The 14,741-nt window shown below is 33.3% G+C and overlaps 1 protein-coding gene across 38 annotated transcripts in view; it reads right to left on the minus strand.

The window, feature by feature from the left end:
* The window catches only part of LOC111063080 (longitudinals lacking protein), a 592,348-nt gene that overhangs the window by 375,164 nt on the left and 202,443 nt on the right, over positions 1–14,741 (minus strand). The window contains exons 5-6 of one of the 38 annotated variants that reach the window (XM_039428601.1): positions 4,134–4,359; positions 1,944–2,583 (exon numbers count right to left, since the gene is read on the minus strand). The exons of the other annotated variants lie outside the window; for them this stretch is intronic. Coding sequence (XP_039284535.1) covers positions 2,538–2,583; positions 4,134–4,359 — 272 coding nt within the window. The 3' untranslated portion in view covers positions 1,944–2,537. Of the gene's footprint in view, positions 1–1,943; positions 2,584–4,133; positions 4,360–14,741 lie in introns of those variants that run through there. 38 annotated transcript variants of the gene reach the window in all.

The following is a 14,741-nucleotide window of genomic DNA, read 5'->3' on the forward strand; positions in this document are numbered from 1 at the left end:
CTCCTATTTGATTATTATAAATGAAGTAGCTTTTCACTAAGAATTGATGATAAATAATATAGATAGGGGAATTTCCATCCTCATTTTATAAGATTGAAGAATTCTTGTACAATGAAAAGCATCTAGGAATGAGATATTTATCTTTGTTTTCACAGATTGATTTAAAAACAAAAACTGGACATATTTTTTCAAGTTCAAATCCGTGTTGGAAACTATTGTGATTATATTGATCAAAAATTTTACTTCCGATCTTGATCCGTATATGTTTCCATTTTGCATTTTTTTTAGTTCAAAAGCTTGTTTTTCTTCACTACCTCAAGGTATCGCTGATTTCAAACTGATCCCACAAAGAATGTTTTCTCTATTACCGTTAATGGATAATACTCAAATTTCTGTGATAATCCGAAGTAGATTGGTTGAGAAGTGGACGTTCAACGAAAAAACAGTTGTCAAAGTATTGGAAGTTTAATTGTTTAGACAATACAACATATTAAGGTAAATTCAACTCAATTGAGATAAGCCAAACAAAAGAAGACAGTAATCTCGTACATGGTATAACCAAAGAATTCTTCGGTTTTCATGGTAACAATATTATACTACACTGTATTATGAACTGTGTTCCATTGAGCGATCTAAAAATAAATTATGGTTACTACCAGAGAGAATAGAATAGACTAGGTTATATTATAACCTAGTTATATATTTATAAATAGAATAGGTTATATTCTATTCTCTCTGGTTACTACCCTACTATTATCTCTATCGATGATGGGAGCGATGTGCCTCTGGGGGTTTTCACCATCTTCTTGCAGCTCACAGGTGGAGGAATCAGCTCTCATGGCATTAAAATGTTACATTTCACTTATGATTTTCTAAGGTATTGATACCTAACATTCACTTCAAACCGAGGAAAAACATGTACATGATGTTATCAAAATTCTCTCCGACGTATCTTTTCTACTATAGTGAAATTCATGTAAACTGTTAATCCTATGGAATACTGTCAATTAGAAGTGAACTACAATTAATTTCTACATGCTGAAATTCTACTGACAACTTGGAATTAAATTTAATATCCTATTGCATTATCCAATCAAGATAATAACAATAATTGGAAGACGTAATGATGAAATTATTGTGTGAACTTACATTCTTAATAATAATACGTAAATTTAGTTATCGTATCTGGTGAATTTTCTCAACAATTTTGGATATCCTGAGTACAATAAACGATTGTTATTCAATTTCATTGAATAAACATAATATACAATATAGCATTTACATATTAGCATTAACATAAAGGCTACAACACATTTTTTTATGAAACATGTAAATACTCAGTAACAATATAGTGGAACAATACATTTTTAGATGATTGCAGTCTCAATAGTTTGAAGGCATAATTACATCACAGCGGAATTTTTGAGAATGCCTTCTTGAAATGTGTTTTTGCAGACTTTGATTGTGTTTTGTCCGATAGGCACAGAATGGACAGATGAACTTCGGATCTATTCCACACTCGAGTTTCTTATGGCGTCTCAGACTTTCAGGTCGAACGTAGCTTTTTTGGCATTTATCGCAAACGTGTTTGCCTGAAACGTCAAGGCAAAAAGTTTGAAAAGGTTCAGAGTTTTTTATCACTATGACGCTTATAACGTTCTCATTGACATTTATTAACTAAAACAGAAACCTGGATTAAGAAAAGAAAGACATATACATATCTCAGAATAATTTCATTCATTTTTATAGGGTTAATGTTTAATAGAATAACTACAGTAGAAGATTTCACAAATTTTTGATTCTAATGCGTACAAGTCGGCCTACAAGTTTCCACTTTCATGAACTCTTTTGATGATAACTATACACGAGAGGATGGGAGCAATTTATTTCCAGAGGTTATCTTTCTGATTGGAGGCCACTTGAGACTGTTAGAAACTTATGAATACAGTAAAAATGACAATTTATTAAGGTTCGATAATATTGTGATAAAATTGAATCATGTAAGGCTGGCCAATAACGGTGGAGCATGCATGATACACAGTCGTCATACATTGTTCTGTCATCACAGCTGTGATGCTGTGATCATAGTGGACTATACTTCTTATACTAATACTACAACTCCTTAGCTGTTCATCAGTTCAGGTAAACAGCGAGTAAACAAACTTTTCAACAAGCAACAAAATGACCGCGTGTGCAGAACTCTTTCTACAGACCTGGAGTCAGTTTACATGATTAACTAATTTGAGGATAACTAGAGCAATAAGTTTCTGCTTGAATTTTTGCAAGTCTCTGCTGCCAATGTAAGAACACACTATGAACTCATTTGCGGATAGCTATGCACGAGAGCAATATGCTTCCTGAGGTTTCCCTTCAGCTTGCTGCGCATAGGACACATTGGGCACTGGAAGCGAGCCTGCTGGCCGCATTCGTAACGTGTGTGCTGCCACACGCTGCGTTGGTGTTTGTAGGTTTTTCCGCACTTTGTACAGCTGTGACGCTTATCGCTGCAGTCGGCCGGCTGCACGCTGGGCCATCCGTCAACTATTCTTGTCATCATATTCAGATTGGTTGGATCCAGTACACCTGCAAAGATTAGTGTTGATATTAGATTACTGAAGGTTTTTATTACATGAGAGTTATTCATTAAAAGAACAAGAACGGGAGAAAAGAAGAAGAAGAAGAAGAAGAAGAAGAAGAAGAAGAAGAAGAAGAAGAAGAAGAAGAAGAAGAAGAAGAAGAAGAAGAAGAAGAAGAGAAGAAGAAGAAGAAGAAGAAGAGGAAGAAGAGAATGAGTATTCAGGGAAATATAGTACGGGTATAGAATTAAACAATATTTCAAGTTTTAACAATCCTTAAAGTTTTATCTGGTACGGGCCTTACTTCTGGAAAGAAGTGGACCTATTGGTGTTTTTAAAAACTAAATAATTAAATTAATCATAGTACCCAGTTGATTTTTTGAATGAAAATAAATCCAATTTTAACCGCACTATGTCAGGTGCTAAATATTGTAAATAAGGCCCGGTTGCACTAATAAGGTTTAACATGATTAAATGCGTCATCCGCTTCTCTCATTGGTTCTCGTTGTATTCAACCGTCATTTAATTGAATATAAGACGCGTATGTGCAACCGGAATCAAATAGTTGTTTGAAACGTGAAGCGTCATATTGTTTTACGATTTTTAAAAATTCTTAATAGAAACATTTTTACGTACAAGCTTTCTGAGAGTTCACTGATTGTACTATATAGGATAAATGAATAAATCAAAGATAAATTTACTCCTGTCAATAAACTATCCCGGTTGATGAATTATCCCTACCTAAGTGGGATAACATGAGATTTCGAAATTCATTAACCTATTCATTTCTCAACTAAATCACAACAACCGAACAAAAAGAGAAGAATTTTTATACAATTTTCTTCTTGTCATCTTTATTTTTATAAATATTTCAAGATTCAATAAAAAAATTTAGGGAATCAATACGAAAATCACTTTGCAATTATTGGTAAAATTTTTCTCTTACTATAAAACTTCACAAGTATTGAACAAATTATCAAATCAATAATTGAACAAAAAATCGTGTTAGATCTACTAGCCACTAATTATTTCAAGAGAAAACGTTAGGCTGCTTACATACAAATAGCAACATTGTGATAGCAATCCAAGGAAACCAGAGTTGCACTTTGATAGGATAAGATGTTGAATATCACATTTCATAGTGAGGTGATATGAACGAGACTATGGACTTGCTTCAGTTGCGTTATTATCACCTAAATGCTCTCTATATGCAGCTTATAAGCAGCCTAAAGTAATGTAGAGTACGCAAAATTTGAATTACATTCGAGTGGTATCCTGCGACTCACTGCCAACACTCAAGGTTTCTCTTTTGTTATCAGAGCAGATGAAAATTTAATTTTCAGTACAGTTTTGTATAATGTATCAATTTATACAATTAATGTTTTAGTCATGATGTTTGTAACTAATTTTCTATTGCATATAAATAATGAAGAGAAACAAAATAATCATTGTTCTCATCTTTTTAGAGAGGATATAAAACTTCGTTGAACCAACTTATCTGAAAAAATCAAACCATTTTCACGTCATTTAATCACTTGTTTGAATTGTTTTATTTACATCCTGCTTCTCAGCTTAAAATCGTTGGCACTGGCTATCTGTGGATGCATCATGAAAATGTGCGCGCGCAGGTTTGTCATGCGTTTGGACGTGTGCTGACAGTGCGGACATTGGTACTTGGGGACAGCATGACCGCACTCAAACCGCAAATGACGTATCATGTCGCCGCGTCTGCGGTAGGCCTTGCCGCACTGCGGGCACGTGTGGTTGCATCCCAACAGGTCACCTGTAAAAAAAACCGCACTGTTGTGCTAGTCAAGTACTTCACAATCAAACTTATCTTATACTCCGTACAAAATTACTTTTGACTTGGGAGGGACATGCGAAGCCGAGAAGGCATACAGCGGCAGGGATACAACGGCGGCGATGTTTCCGTTATAAACCGGCCAGCATTCTTTAATTTCAAGCGCTCATGTTAAACTTAGAGTTAAACTTACTTCCCTATCTGAAAGCCTTCAGTCGACTGACCCTAATCGACAAATTGGCAACTCCGCTTCTACCTATGACTCTATCCATCACAGTCATTGGCTGATCTCCCTCCATTTCTCTGCGCCGCATATTACTCAAAGTTATTTTGTATGGAGTATAATTTTATTTGTCTTCCAGAGTAGAAAGTGTACTCCAGAGTAATGTCATACTGTCGAACATGAAAACATCCTCTCTGACATGTTGTATACTGTAGTAGTCTGTAGCTCACATATTACAAACTGAAATTTTGTGGGATATAGAAATATTGAATTCGACTTTGTCTTTCTGTACAATAGTGTTTATCATACCCAATGCATATAGCATTGTAACATCAAACATTATCTGCGAATGCATTTGTAACATCAATAAAGTTATCAAACGTATATCTAATGTATCCAACATGATGAATAAATTTCAACTGTATTCTTGTGTAGTAGTGAAGGTGATATTGTGGTAAATATTGACTTGCTAAACGTGGATGAATGACTTTAAACTGTTAAATAATGTACATATTTCAACATTTGTTTTTCTCTGTAGTGCCTTAGGTGATATCGTAATAGATATTGATTTGAGACGTGGTTGAACGACTTGAATTTGTTACAAAAATATTGGGAAAATGGTTTTGGTTGGTACACCATTGACCAATATTGTCAAACGAGCAGCGCCTAAATTGGTAGATAGGCTAGTACAATTTTTTAAAAATATATATATATATATTTCTGGTTTTCAAAGACAAAATGAAACTCAATCAAGTTTGCTATGGTATGCTTCACATATCGTCAAGTATCAGCATTTTATTTCAATAATAGATACGGGAATTCAGTATACTGGGATGATTCAATAGGTTGTGATGAATTTTTTTTTAGTAAATCTCATGAAAGGAGAGAATTAACTAGAAAAATTATAATTACCCTTATAAAACTTATAAAATAAAAGGTTTGCCAACGAACAGTTAGAACCTGAGCGATAAGGCTTCCTTATCAACAGCTGAGTATAAGATAAGAGTACCGTTTTGTAATACGCATTTTTTCAAAGAATTATTTAATAAAATTATAATTATTTTGCAAATTAAGTATAAATCATTTATGAATTGCTCATTGAACTTTTTGGAGGTTACACTTTTGTTTACAATTGATCAGATGTTTTTGTAGCAGCTCAGACACAGCTGACTGACTCAATATATTATAAATGTCATGCCAGGTTTTCATGCAAGCTATAATATTATTTCTAAAATTAAGAACTATTGAAAAAGGATAAAGAATTTCAAATAGAAAAATAAAATGTATGTATTATTGTTGAAATTATTTATTACTCACGAAATTACATCATAATGTCGAATGTTGTTATAACGAACTAGGTCATAGCATGAATATTGTATCACTGATAAGAGCAGCAAAAATTAATTATAAAAGTTTCGAATATAATAAGAATTGTATAGACATATTAAATTATAAATTATTGATTCAACTGAGTTGGTGAATGAATCTCTTTGGCAAGTCTAAGCCAATCATATGTCATAGAAATGGCAACAAAAGGGATGATCGTTTGAAAACATTATATATTAATCTGTTATCAGCCAGCAAACTTGCCTTATCATATATGCTAGTGCATGTACACTGTATAGGGGAACTGTATCTAGAGAATTAAGCAATTTAAAAAATTATACAAATTAAGTTATTATTGTAATCAAAGGAATTATATTTTACTATTTGCCACTGACGTCATGCCTATGTAATAATCATTCTACCAATGGCAAATTTTCATGCAAATTAATTACACAGAGATTCTCAGAAAAAGGTTCTAGCCAAAAGCTTAGAAGAAGGCAAGACACTTCCCTTTTAAAATCCTCACCGTTAAGACCTTGTTAAAAAGTTACCAAAGACCTATTAGTGAAATTTCGTTCGATTTTTGTATTTTTTATCTGTGAGCCAATATCTTAGGCTAATTTATCTATTATTTTGTAAATTTATTCATCAATTGATTATTCTAGAAATTCTAATTTAATTATTCCCTAATTTAATTGGTGAAGGAAATATTTAATTAAAATTCCACACGTGCTAAGACCGAAGCCTGGAACAGCCACCGATCATACCAAATTTGATCTAAAGGAACCACAACCGCCAAGAGGATTCACGTAAGTTTTATATTTTGGGGCCCCAATCTTCGCTTCGAAAGAAAATACAGTGCAGAAACATATAAATTTTTTCTTCGTTAAAGTAATGGCCACGCCGACAAGCGCTTATAACCATTAAGATTCTAGATTTTATCTGATATAGAATTTATAAGAACTTGTAGTTGATTAACTATCCTCCGCTGCCAGAACCACGACCTTGAGTAATTTTAAAAATCTTTTATAATTTGTTTTCATTATTAAAAAAAAAACTGTTAAATTTGTCAATTATAAAGTCTGTTGGATCATGCATGGTATCATGCGAGCACAAGCAAATTTCTAATTATTTTGTCAATTTTAAACTATTCTCAATCTGTAATCCAAGCTTTAAATCTGCACTGTCAAATTATATATTTTATTATATTATATTTCCACTTTATCAATTCGTCTTCTGAGTTCGATTATTTCTTAAGCCTGTCAAGTATTGTGTCTGACACATTCTATATTATCAAGAACCGATCAAGTATGATCATTGAAATAATTGATTCAACCTGGATATTGGAACAGATCTAAGTGGATGTAGTGTGTGGGGTCAGATCGAGATTACCTATTCTCTGTCCTTACCTGCTCATATATCAGCTTTTATCTGTTACCAACTTCGGCTTGGGAGCGAATTTTTCGACTGTATGGCAGATGCAGCTGGAGATAATATAATTTCCTACAATAGAGCATAAAGCCCGACAAGACTCTGTTCTCGAAGTATATTCCGAACGATCTCTGGTCCTTAGTACCCTATCTTAATTCTTCGGAACTTATTAGAGACGCAGTCCTGTAGATGATCTACATCAGGATTTTTGCTCGACCTGTATGATTTTATATGCTGTTTCATCACAGGTAATAGTTTTAAGATATCTGTATTCAGTGTTTAGCGATGGCTACACTACCTCTGAAAGTTTTTATCATTATACAATCAGTCATAAGAAGAATCAAGGGTGAACGAGTGTTTATGCCTCCCGCAATTCAGACGATTGTATCGAATCTTGTAGTGACTCAATCAGTCTGGTGTTCACTTAGCGTCCACGCACGCATTTTCAAATTTCTGACCTCAATACTGGTGACTCAGTACAAGATTCGTTATACATGTGTCGACCTAACCTTGGAGGCGATAGTAATTACCCAAGAAGAGCTTCACACAATTTGGCTCGTAACGTGGGGCTATTTGTACTCCACAAGGTGGAACTTGAAATTTTCAATAAAATCTGAATTCATGAGATATTAGAAGAAAATTATAGAATTTATTTAACAAAGTTCAAGCTTTTTCTTGTAAACTTCTTTGTCTCTGAGGAAATGTTATGTACTGGAAAACTAGTATTGATTTATTGAACTACAATAAGAACAATGCAAAAACTAATGGTAAACGCTATATAGATCAACAAAACATGATGTAGGCTAATATTATAAATTACCGTATTAGTCCAGTCACTATATACATTGGTGCATGCAATTTATATTGTAGTTCTTATTTTTTAATATATTATTTGGGTACATAAGAGAAGCCTAAAACCAATTTCTTCATGCAAATTTCCTTGAGCTAGATACAGGGTGGCCCAAAAACCTCGTATTTTCCCACTTAATAAATTTCCCACTTTTCCACCTAATTTGAATTATAATGCATGATTTTGGACCGCCTTGACGAGCCGAGAAGAATGAAGTGTAACACGATGAAATCTGAGCATTGTGTCAGAAGTTATGTGTTTGAAATTTTGATCCTTGAGGTGTCCTTAAGCGCGCCTCCCCACTAGGAAATACTGAAATGAAGTGCATCTAACGGGTGATTCTCATAGAACATAATCTTATGAACTTATGTCATTGTGCGAAATATCAATGTGAAGACTATGTAGTTGGTGATGATGGTTGAAGCTGAAAATTAGATGTTTTTCACAATACAAGGAGCATTGTTGTCAGGTGTACCTGGAAATCTGTATGAGATAGAGCGCTCTACCTGATCTCAGATTGTAGAGCACAAAAATACATCCATAGGGATTTTGAATTATACATCTAAATGGTAACAATCCGAAGATATTATTGATCAGAAACTAAAATTCATCAAAATTGATTTTTTCTTCAAATTTCACTCATTTTTGAAAAATCATAACTCAGTACTCATTGGAGATAGAAAGATCCGAATGATCTCATTTTATTCAAAATTTCATATTCTAGAAAAAAGGCGAGAGCAAAATTTTCTGTCCGATTACGAGATTTGGCAGAAATAGCTGAAAACTGGAAAATGAGCCAAAAATACGAGGTTTTTGGGCCACTCTGTATCTAGCACAAGGAAATTTTGCATGAAGAAATTGGTTCTGTTCTATAAGCTCATGATCAGCATGGATTTTTCGCATTGATATTCAAAAAGTTATAAGAGCAAAAAATTGAGGGAAAATGTGTTTTTTCAAAAATCTCACATATTTTAGAGTAGATATCTCGAAAAGTGAGAGAGACAGAAAAAGTTGTTGGATCAATATTATAGGAAATTATGAAAGCTTTAATTTCTTATAGAATAGTCATGTCTGTAAAATGCATAGTTTTCGAGTTATATATATGCGAGAAACCAAAAATGGTACCTTTGAATCACCCCCACCCCCTTAGCAAAAGGGGTAGGGGTGGGGACTTTTGATATGTTTACCTCCTCACTACCCTTAACAGAACTGCGGGGTCAAAAATTGTCTTCCAAACTTTTCTTTCTATAACACTTCGTTAACTGGGCTACATTCTAAGTGTTATTTGTAAAATAAAGAATATCTATCAAGTCTTACAAGAATTATTCATAAGCCAAAACAGTAGAATTAAATTTCATTCAAACATTTTGTAAAAAAAAATATTTATGACCTTTTAAAGATATTGTAACTTCTTCTTTCTTCTTTAGCTTCAATCATTCGATTGGTAGGCAGCTTTCCATCTTTTCTAGAGAGATGGTATAACTAATGAATCATAATAAAAATAATGCATAAGATGAATAACTAATGGAATTGAGGAGCTCTCAAACAGAATTGGAAAAAATAAAATTATACTTGTATAGCTTATACGAAGTAGCCTTGTTCGAAATAAAACAGATACTGCAGTCGAAAGCTGGGTTTACACCAAAGTTATCAACAAAATGTTAATAACTTAAGCCTTATAGATTCTATTAGATTGAACATAACTTATCATACATATGAGGAACATATGTGTTTGTCAAGTTCCGTTCAATCTAATAGAATCTATAAGAATTAAGTTAATAACATTTTGTTAATAACTTTGATGTGAACCCAGCTTTATAATAATTATAAGTATTTATAAATAATTATATATTAATTAATAATTATAAATAATTTTCACGAAAGCAATCTGATACAACTGGAAATTTTCAAAATCGTCGAGAATGAGCCCGAATTGTATTCCCAAGCTCAATTGATCAATAATAATAATAATAAAACAACAATATGTCATGGTTTATCCAATTGTTCAGAAATATCACATACGAACAGAAACTCTTACACAGTTAATGACTCTGTCGGAACTGTAAACACTTTGAAAAAGTCCAGTTTGATAGGTCTTATTGCGTCGCGATTGGTCGTTCGGAAGCACGAGTACGCGTCTGGCGAGTTGCCTCTCAGTGGCTCTGTGTAATAAGGGTCGTCTGAGGAGGAGTATTGACGACTAACGCTTCTGGAGAGACACTAATTGACTGGCCACTCGGTCAGGAGGAGGAGTATTGACGATTGTGAGTGAGCATCATATGGGTACGCATATGCACCGACTGGAAGAACTGCTGCCCGCAAACAGTGCATGAGAAGCGAGGAGCCTGGCCACAGTAATTTCGCCGATGCAAGCCCAAGCCCTGCTTCGAGTTGTACTGTTTGCCGCAAACTTGACACGAGTAGATCTGCTTTGTTTTCTGCAGGTTTCTGCTGCTTAGATCTGTAAGTGAGTGAAGATTCATGACTGGAGAGCAAATGAACGAAAAGTGGTATGTAAATCGTAAAATATATGTGGAATTCGGAAGCGTTGAATAAACATTTATGATCCATTGTTTAGAGAAAATAAAATATAGTTCAAAATAGAAAATAGAATGTTTTTATATTTTTTCGCTACAGAAGACAAAAATAATGTGTAAATAATTTAGAAGATCGGATTAAACCAAATTTATTTATTATGAACAAAAAAAGTTAAAAAAAAATCTTGAACGAAAAAACAATACAATTATAATATTGTTCAGAGACAAAACTGCGCAAGAAACAATTGAACAAAACTGGACCAATTTATAGCTTGAACAATATAAAGAAGCACAAAATAAGGATTTATTATAAATAGTGGAAAAATATTTTACATTTACAGGAGTTACCATAGTTTATAGTTACCAAAGTCGATCAAGTATTTTTAAATATTTTCTTATTGAGATTATGGTCAACAATTGAACAGAGAAGGATAACTAGCCTCTGGATCTTTGGATTGAATAGTAAACAATAAAAAATGAATAAATTGAACTTTGATACTTGGAAATATATGAAGACAATGAATAACATTCAAACTATAATCATTCATACTCAAATGCATAAGAAAATAAAATAAAAAATGTAAATTTCACGTATCTGAATAACAATAATAATAATAAATAATAGCAAATTACATGTTTCTGGACTCGAAATTATTTCAGTAACATCTCACGATGTAAGATATCTTCCAGTTTTTGAGAGCAGAATGAGTTTGGAGGAATGTATGTATTAGTTCTATTCAAATTTCTAAATAGGCCTTTAGCAAATGAGAAACACCATGGAACTTGGTAACTGAAACCTCGTTCTAATAACAGTTCACGACATCGGTATATTCCAGTTATTCTTCATGTGCTTGAGAGCGAAGTGCGTTCTAAGAGATGACCGTCGATGGCACTTGTGCCCGCAAACGGTGCACTCGAATTGTGGTTCAACTCCACACTCGAGTCGCAGATGTTGAGACAGTCCCGTCCTGGAGCTGTAACTCCTAGCGTTGCATTTCAGACACGGATAGGATTTCTTCAGGTTATTGCCGGGTGATTGATGTTGTGACAGGTTGTCGTTTTCGAAAATTGACTCTGCTGACGTAATTTCGAAATAGTTGCCTCTGCCTGCAATCAGAGTATTAGGGTTAGTATAGTATCAGAGTATTAGAATGTATTAGGGTTATCAGAATAAAATTTAGTTATTACTCGTGATTTACTTCCTTTATGTTATTCAATGAATTTTTTAGAGTAGATTTTGGAAGTGTCACTAGAAAATTGTTAAGACAATGGGCGGAGCATTCATAGAATAGCTAAGATGCATGAATCTCTAAAGGTGCGTACAGACTTTCGCTCTGTTCCCCAATCGAAGGTCAAGCAAACGAATCATAATATTTATTATATAAACATAATGTTTTATTAGGCTACCCAGCAATCCCCTGGTCAGAATATTTTATTTAGTTTTGTCATCCGATCAGCTGGATTGAACGTTTCACATTTGTGAGGTTAGTTTGTAGCGAAGTCAACAATAAGAAAAGAGCGGAGCGATCATCCTTCGAACATATTTCGAACCTCTATGGAACCCTTGCGTAACATCTCGCGTAACGTTCATGATCGGAGCGAGTGCGGAGCGTGTTGGAGGTGCGTATGTCTGTACGCACCTTAAGACATGAGGAATGAATGAAACCATCAAAACAACCTAAAATTTTATGTCTCAAGTCATGAATTTACGCCTAGTGTAGGCGTCTCTTGTTTTAGCCAATGGCAGTCAATAGGTCAGCCAATTACCAACCATTAATGCAGTATTATTCTGCTGCTTCATTGATTCATGCTCAAGATTTCAGAAAACAAGAGATTGATAATGTTGCTACTAGATTATAGGATTTCCAAGTAGCAAACATTCTGAAATTTGATGAGTATTCCTGTTTGGTGTACAGGTAATTTCATTTGTGAAAATTTGAAATCTTTGTTTACATATATACTTGGTTAGATCAACAATGAATTTTAATGATAAGTAACAACAAGCTATAATTTAGAAATTCCTAAATTTTTCAAAAACCCACAAGTTTTATTGTGAGTTATTCCTTTTTGTTGTTCATACATTTAGATACATTGTGATATTTTCAAATAAGATTACAATGTTATTCCCGGTTTATTTTATACTGATAATTATTGCCAATTGAATAGAGTTTTCAAATTTCACACTTTACACATCTATTTGGATAGTACAATGGACAAGAAGAAGATGAGATTCGATATTACAGTGGCGATGGAACCTTTTCAAGTAAATTCTACGGAGAACTATGGCTCTTTCTCGCACTCAAACTTCAAATGCTGGCCTAAAAGCCCTTTTATACGGCTATAGCGTCGGTTACAATTCTGACAATCAAATTTCTTTTCACCCCCCTCCCTGAAACCTTATATTGGCTCGAACCCAGGTGATTTTACTTTCGATAGAAACTTGAATTTGTTTTTTTAATTTTCGCTGGAATCTTCCATTATTGACTAAAACCCTCAAAACTGAAATTTTTTTAAGAAGGTTATCAAAGAGTATGTCTAGAATAGGAACGGACAAATTGAATCAAATATAAATTGAATTATAGTATACTAATTTCAAAAACGATAAACCAAACTGATATGCTATCAAAAAACTCTGAATTTTACATTAAAACTTTGAATCAATTGATTGATGATTTTAGGATTCCATAAAATTTGTCAAAATTAAAATTATTAATGTCATTTCTGTGTTCATTCATATGATTTTTCACTGTTAGGCCACTTCATTAACAATGATCATGTAAACTTGATAGTGAGACAAGTTCAATACACACACACACATTTTGAGCATATTTGCAATGTTAACATGATAATTTATTGAAAAAAAGAATTTTTATTACAAATCAATATTTTTTACAATAATAAGTAATTGTAAAAATTAAGTTCTTTTTTTCTTCAATGCGTCTTTCGACCACAATTATTTCATTTACACCACTAAACAGAAAAATGTACAGTTCGTGAATTTGCTATTTTTTAAGCACAGTGAAACATTATTTTGAAGTACAGTGATTCAATATTGTGGATCAGTATTTGTACGGAGATATTTTGGAGGATTCAAATGCATCAAACAATTCATAACATAATGACTCTTTTATGATATTTTTTTAAACATTTGACTTTTTGTCATACTGGACGATTATGAACACAGATAATATGGTTTTTCCAGGATGATTTTCGATGGAACTTTTTGGAACAATCGTTGCAAGAAAATTGTGGTTGTTTGCCGCATTCAAACTTGATGTGCTGCTGAAGTCCGCTGCTGCGTTGGTAGCGTCTCCCACAGTTCGGGCACAAAAACCGCTTCTCAGCTACATCTTCAAACGAATCGCTGCACAAGTTCATTTCTTCAATAGCTTTATTTGCTGAATATATATCAAATAGGCCTATGATACCTGAAACAGAAGAACACATTTTATTCAGTTAGATTTAGTTACAGTCAGTAAGAAGTCTGTTTCATGGAACCCACCTTAACCAGTAAGTTCACTCAACTCCCACAACCAATTATATCCCCATCAATCATATCTATTCAATAATCCACTCACAAAATCCAGTGCTTATTTGGGCATATGGGCTTCTTCTTCAGTATAAGAAAGACTGACAAACTATTGAATTTCAAATAATAACATCGCATTGAATAAAAATGCTTGAAATAGTTACAATTACATAATTTATAAAATAAATAGGAGCTAGTTTCAGTTGTTACATTATTATTAATCTACAGTAGTAGGCTACACTGAGGTTCATTAGAGATTGGTGTAACAAACGAACCAAGGTTTATGCTATTCTAAGAAATAGGTGATTGTAACAATTCAAATATTTCTATTCAATGTGATGTGATCATTTTGTAATACCTTCATTTGAGAACCCTAAATATTGCAGTCAATGAACCAGAGATTAGTAATTAATTAACCAGATAAATTAAGAATGAGGTTGGTAATTTACTGACGGTACTTGAGAATGA

The sequence above is a fragment of the Nilaparvata lugens genome, chromosome 5 (assembly GCF_014356525.2).
Source record: "Nilaparvata lugens isolate BPH chromosome 5, ASM1435652v1, whole genome shotgun sequence".
NCBI classification, from domain to species: Eukaryota; Metazoa; Arthropoda; class Insecta; order Hemiptera; family Delphacidae; genus Nilaparvata; species Nilaparvata lugens.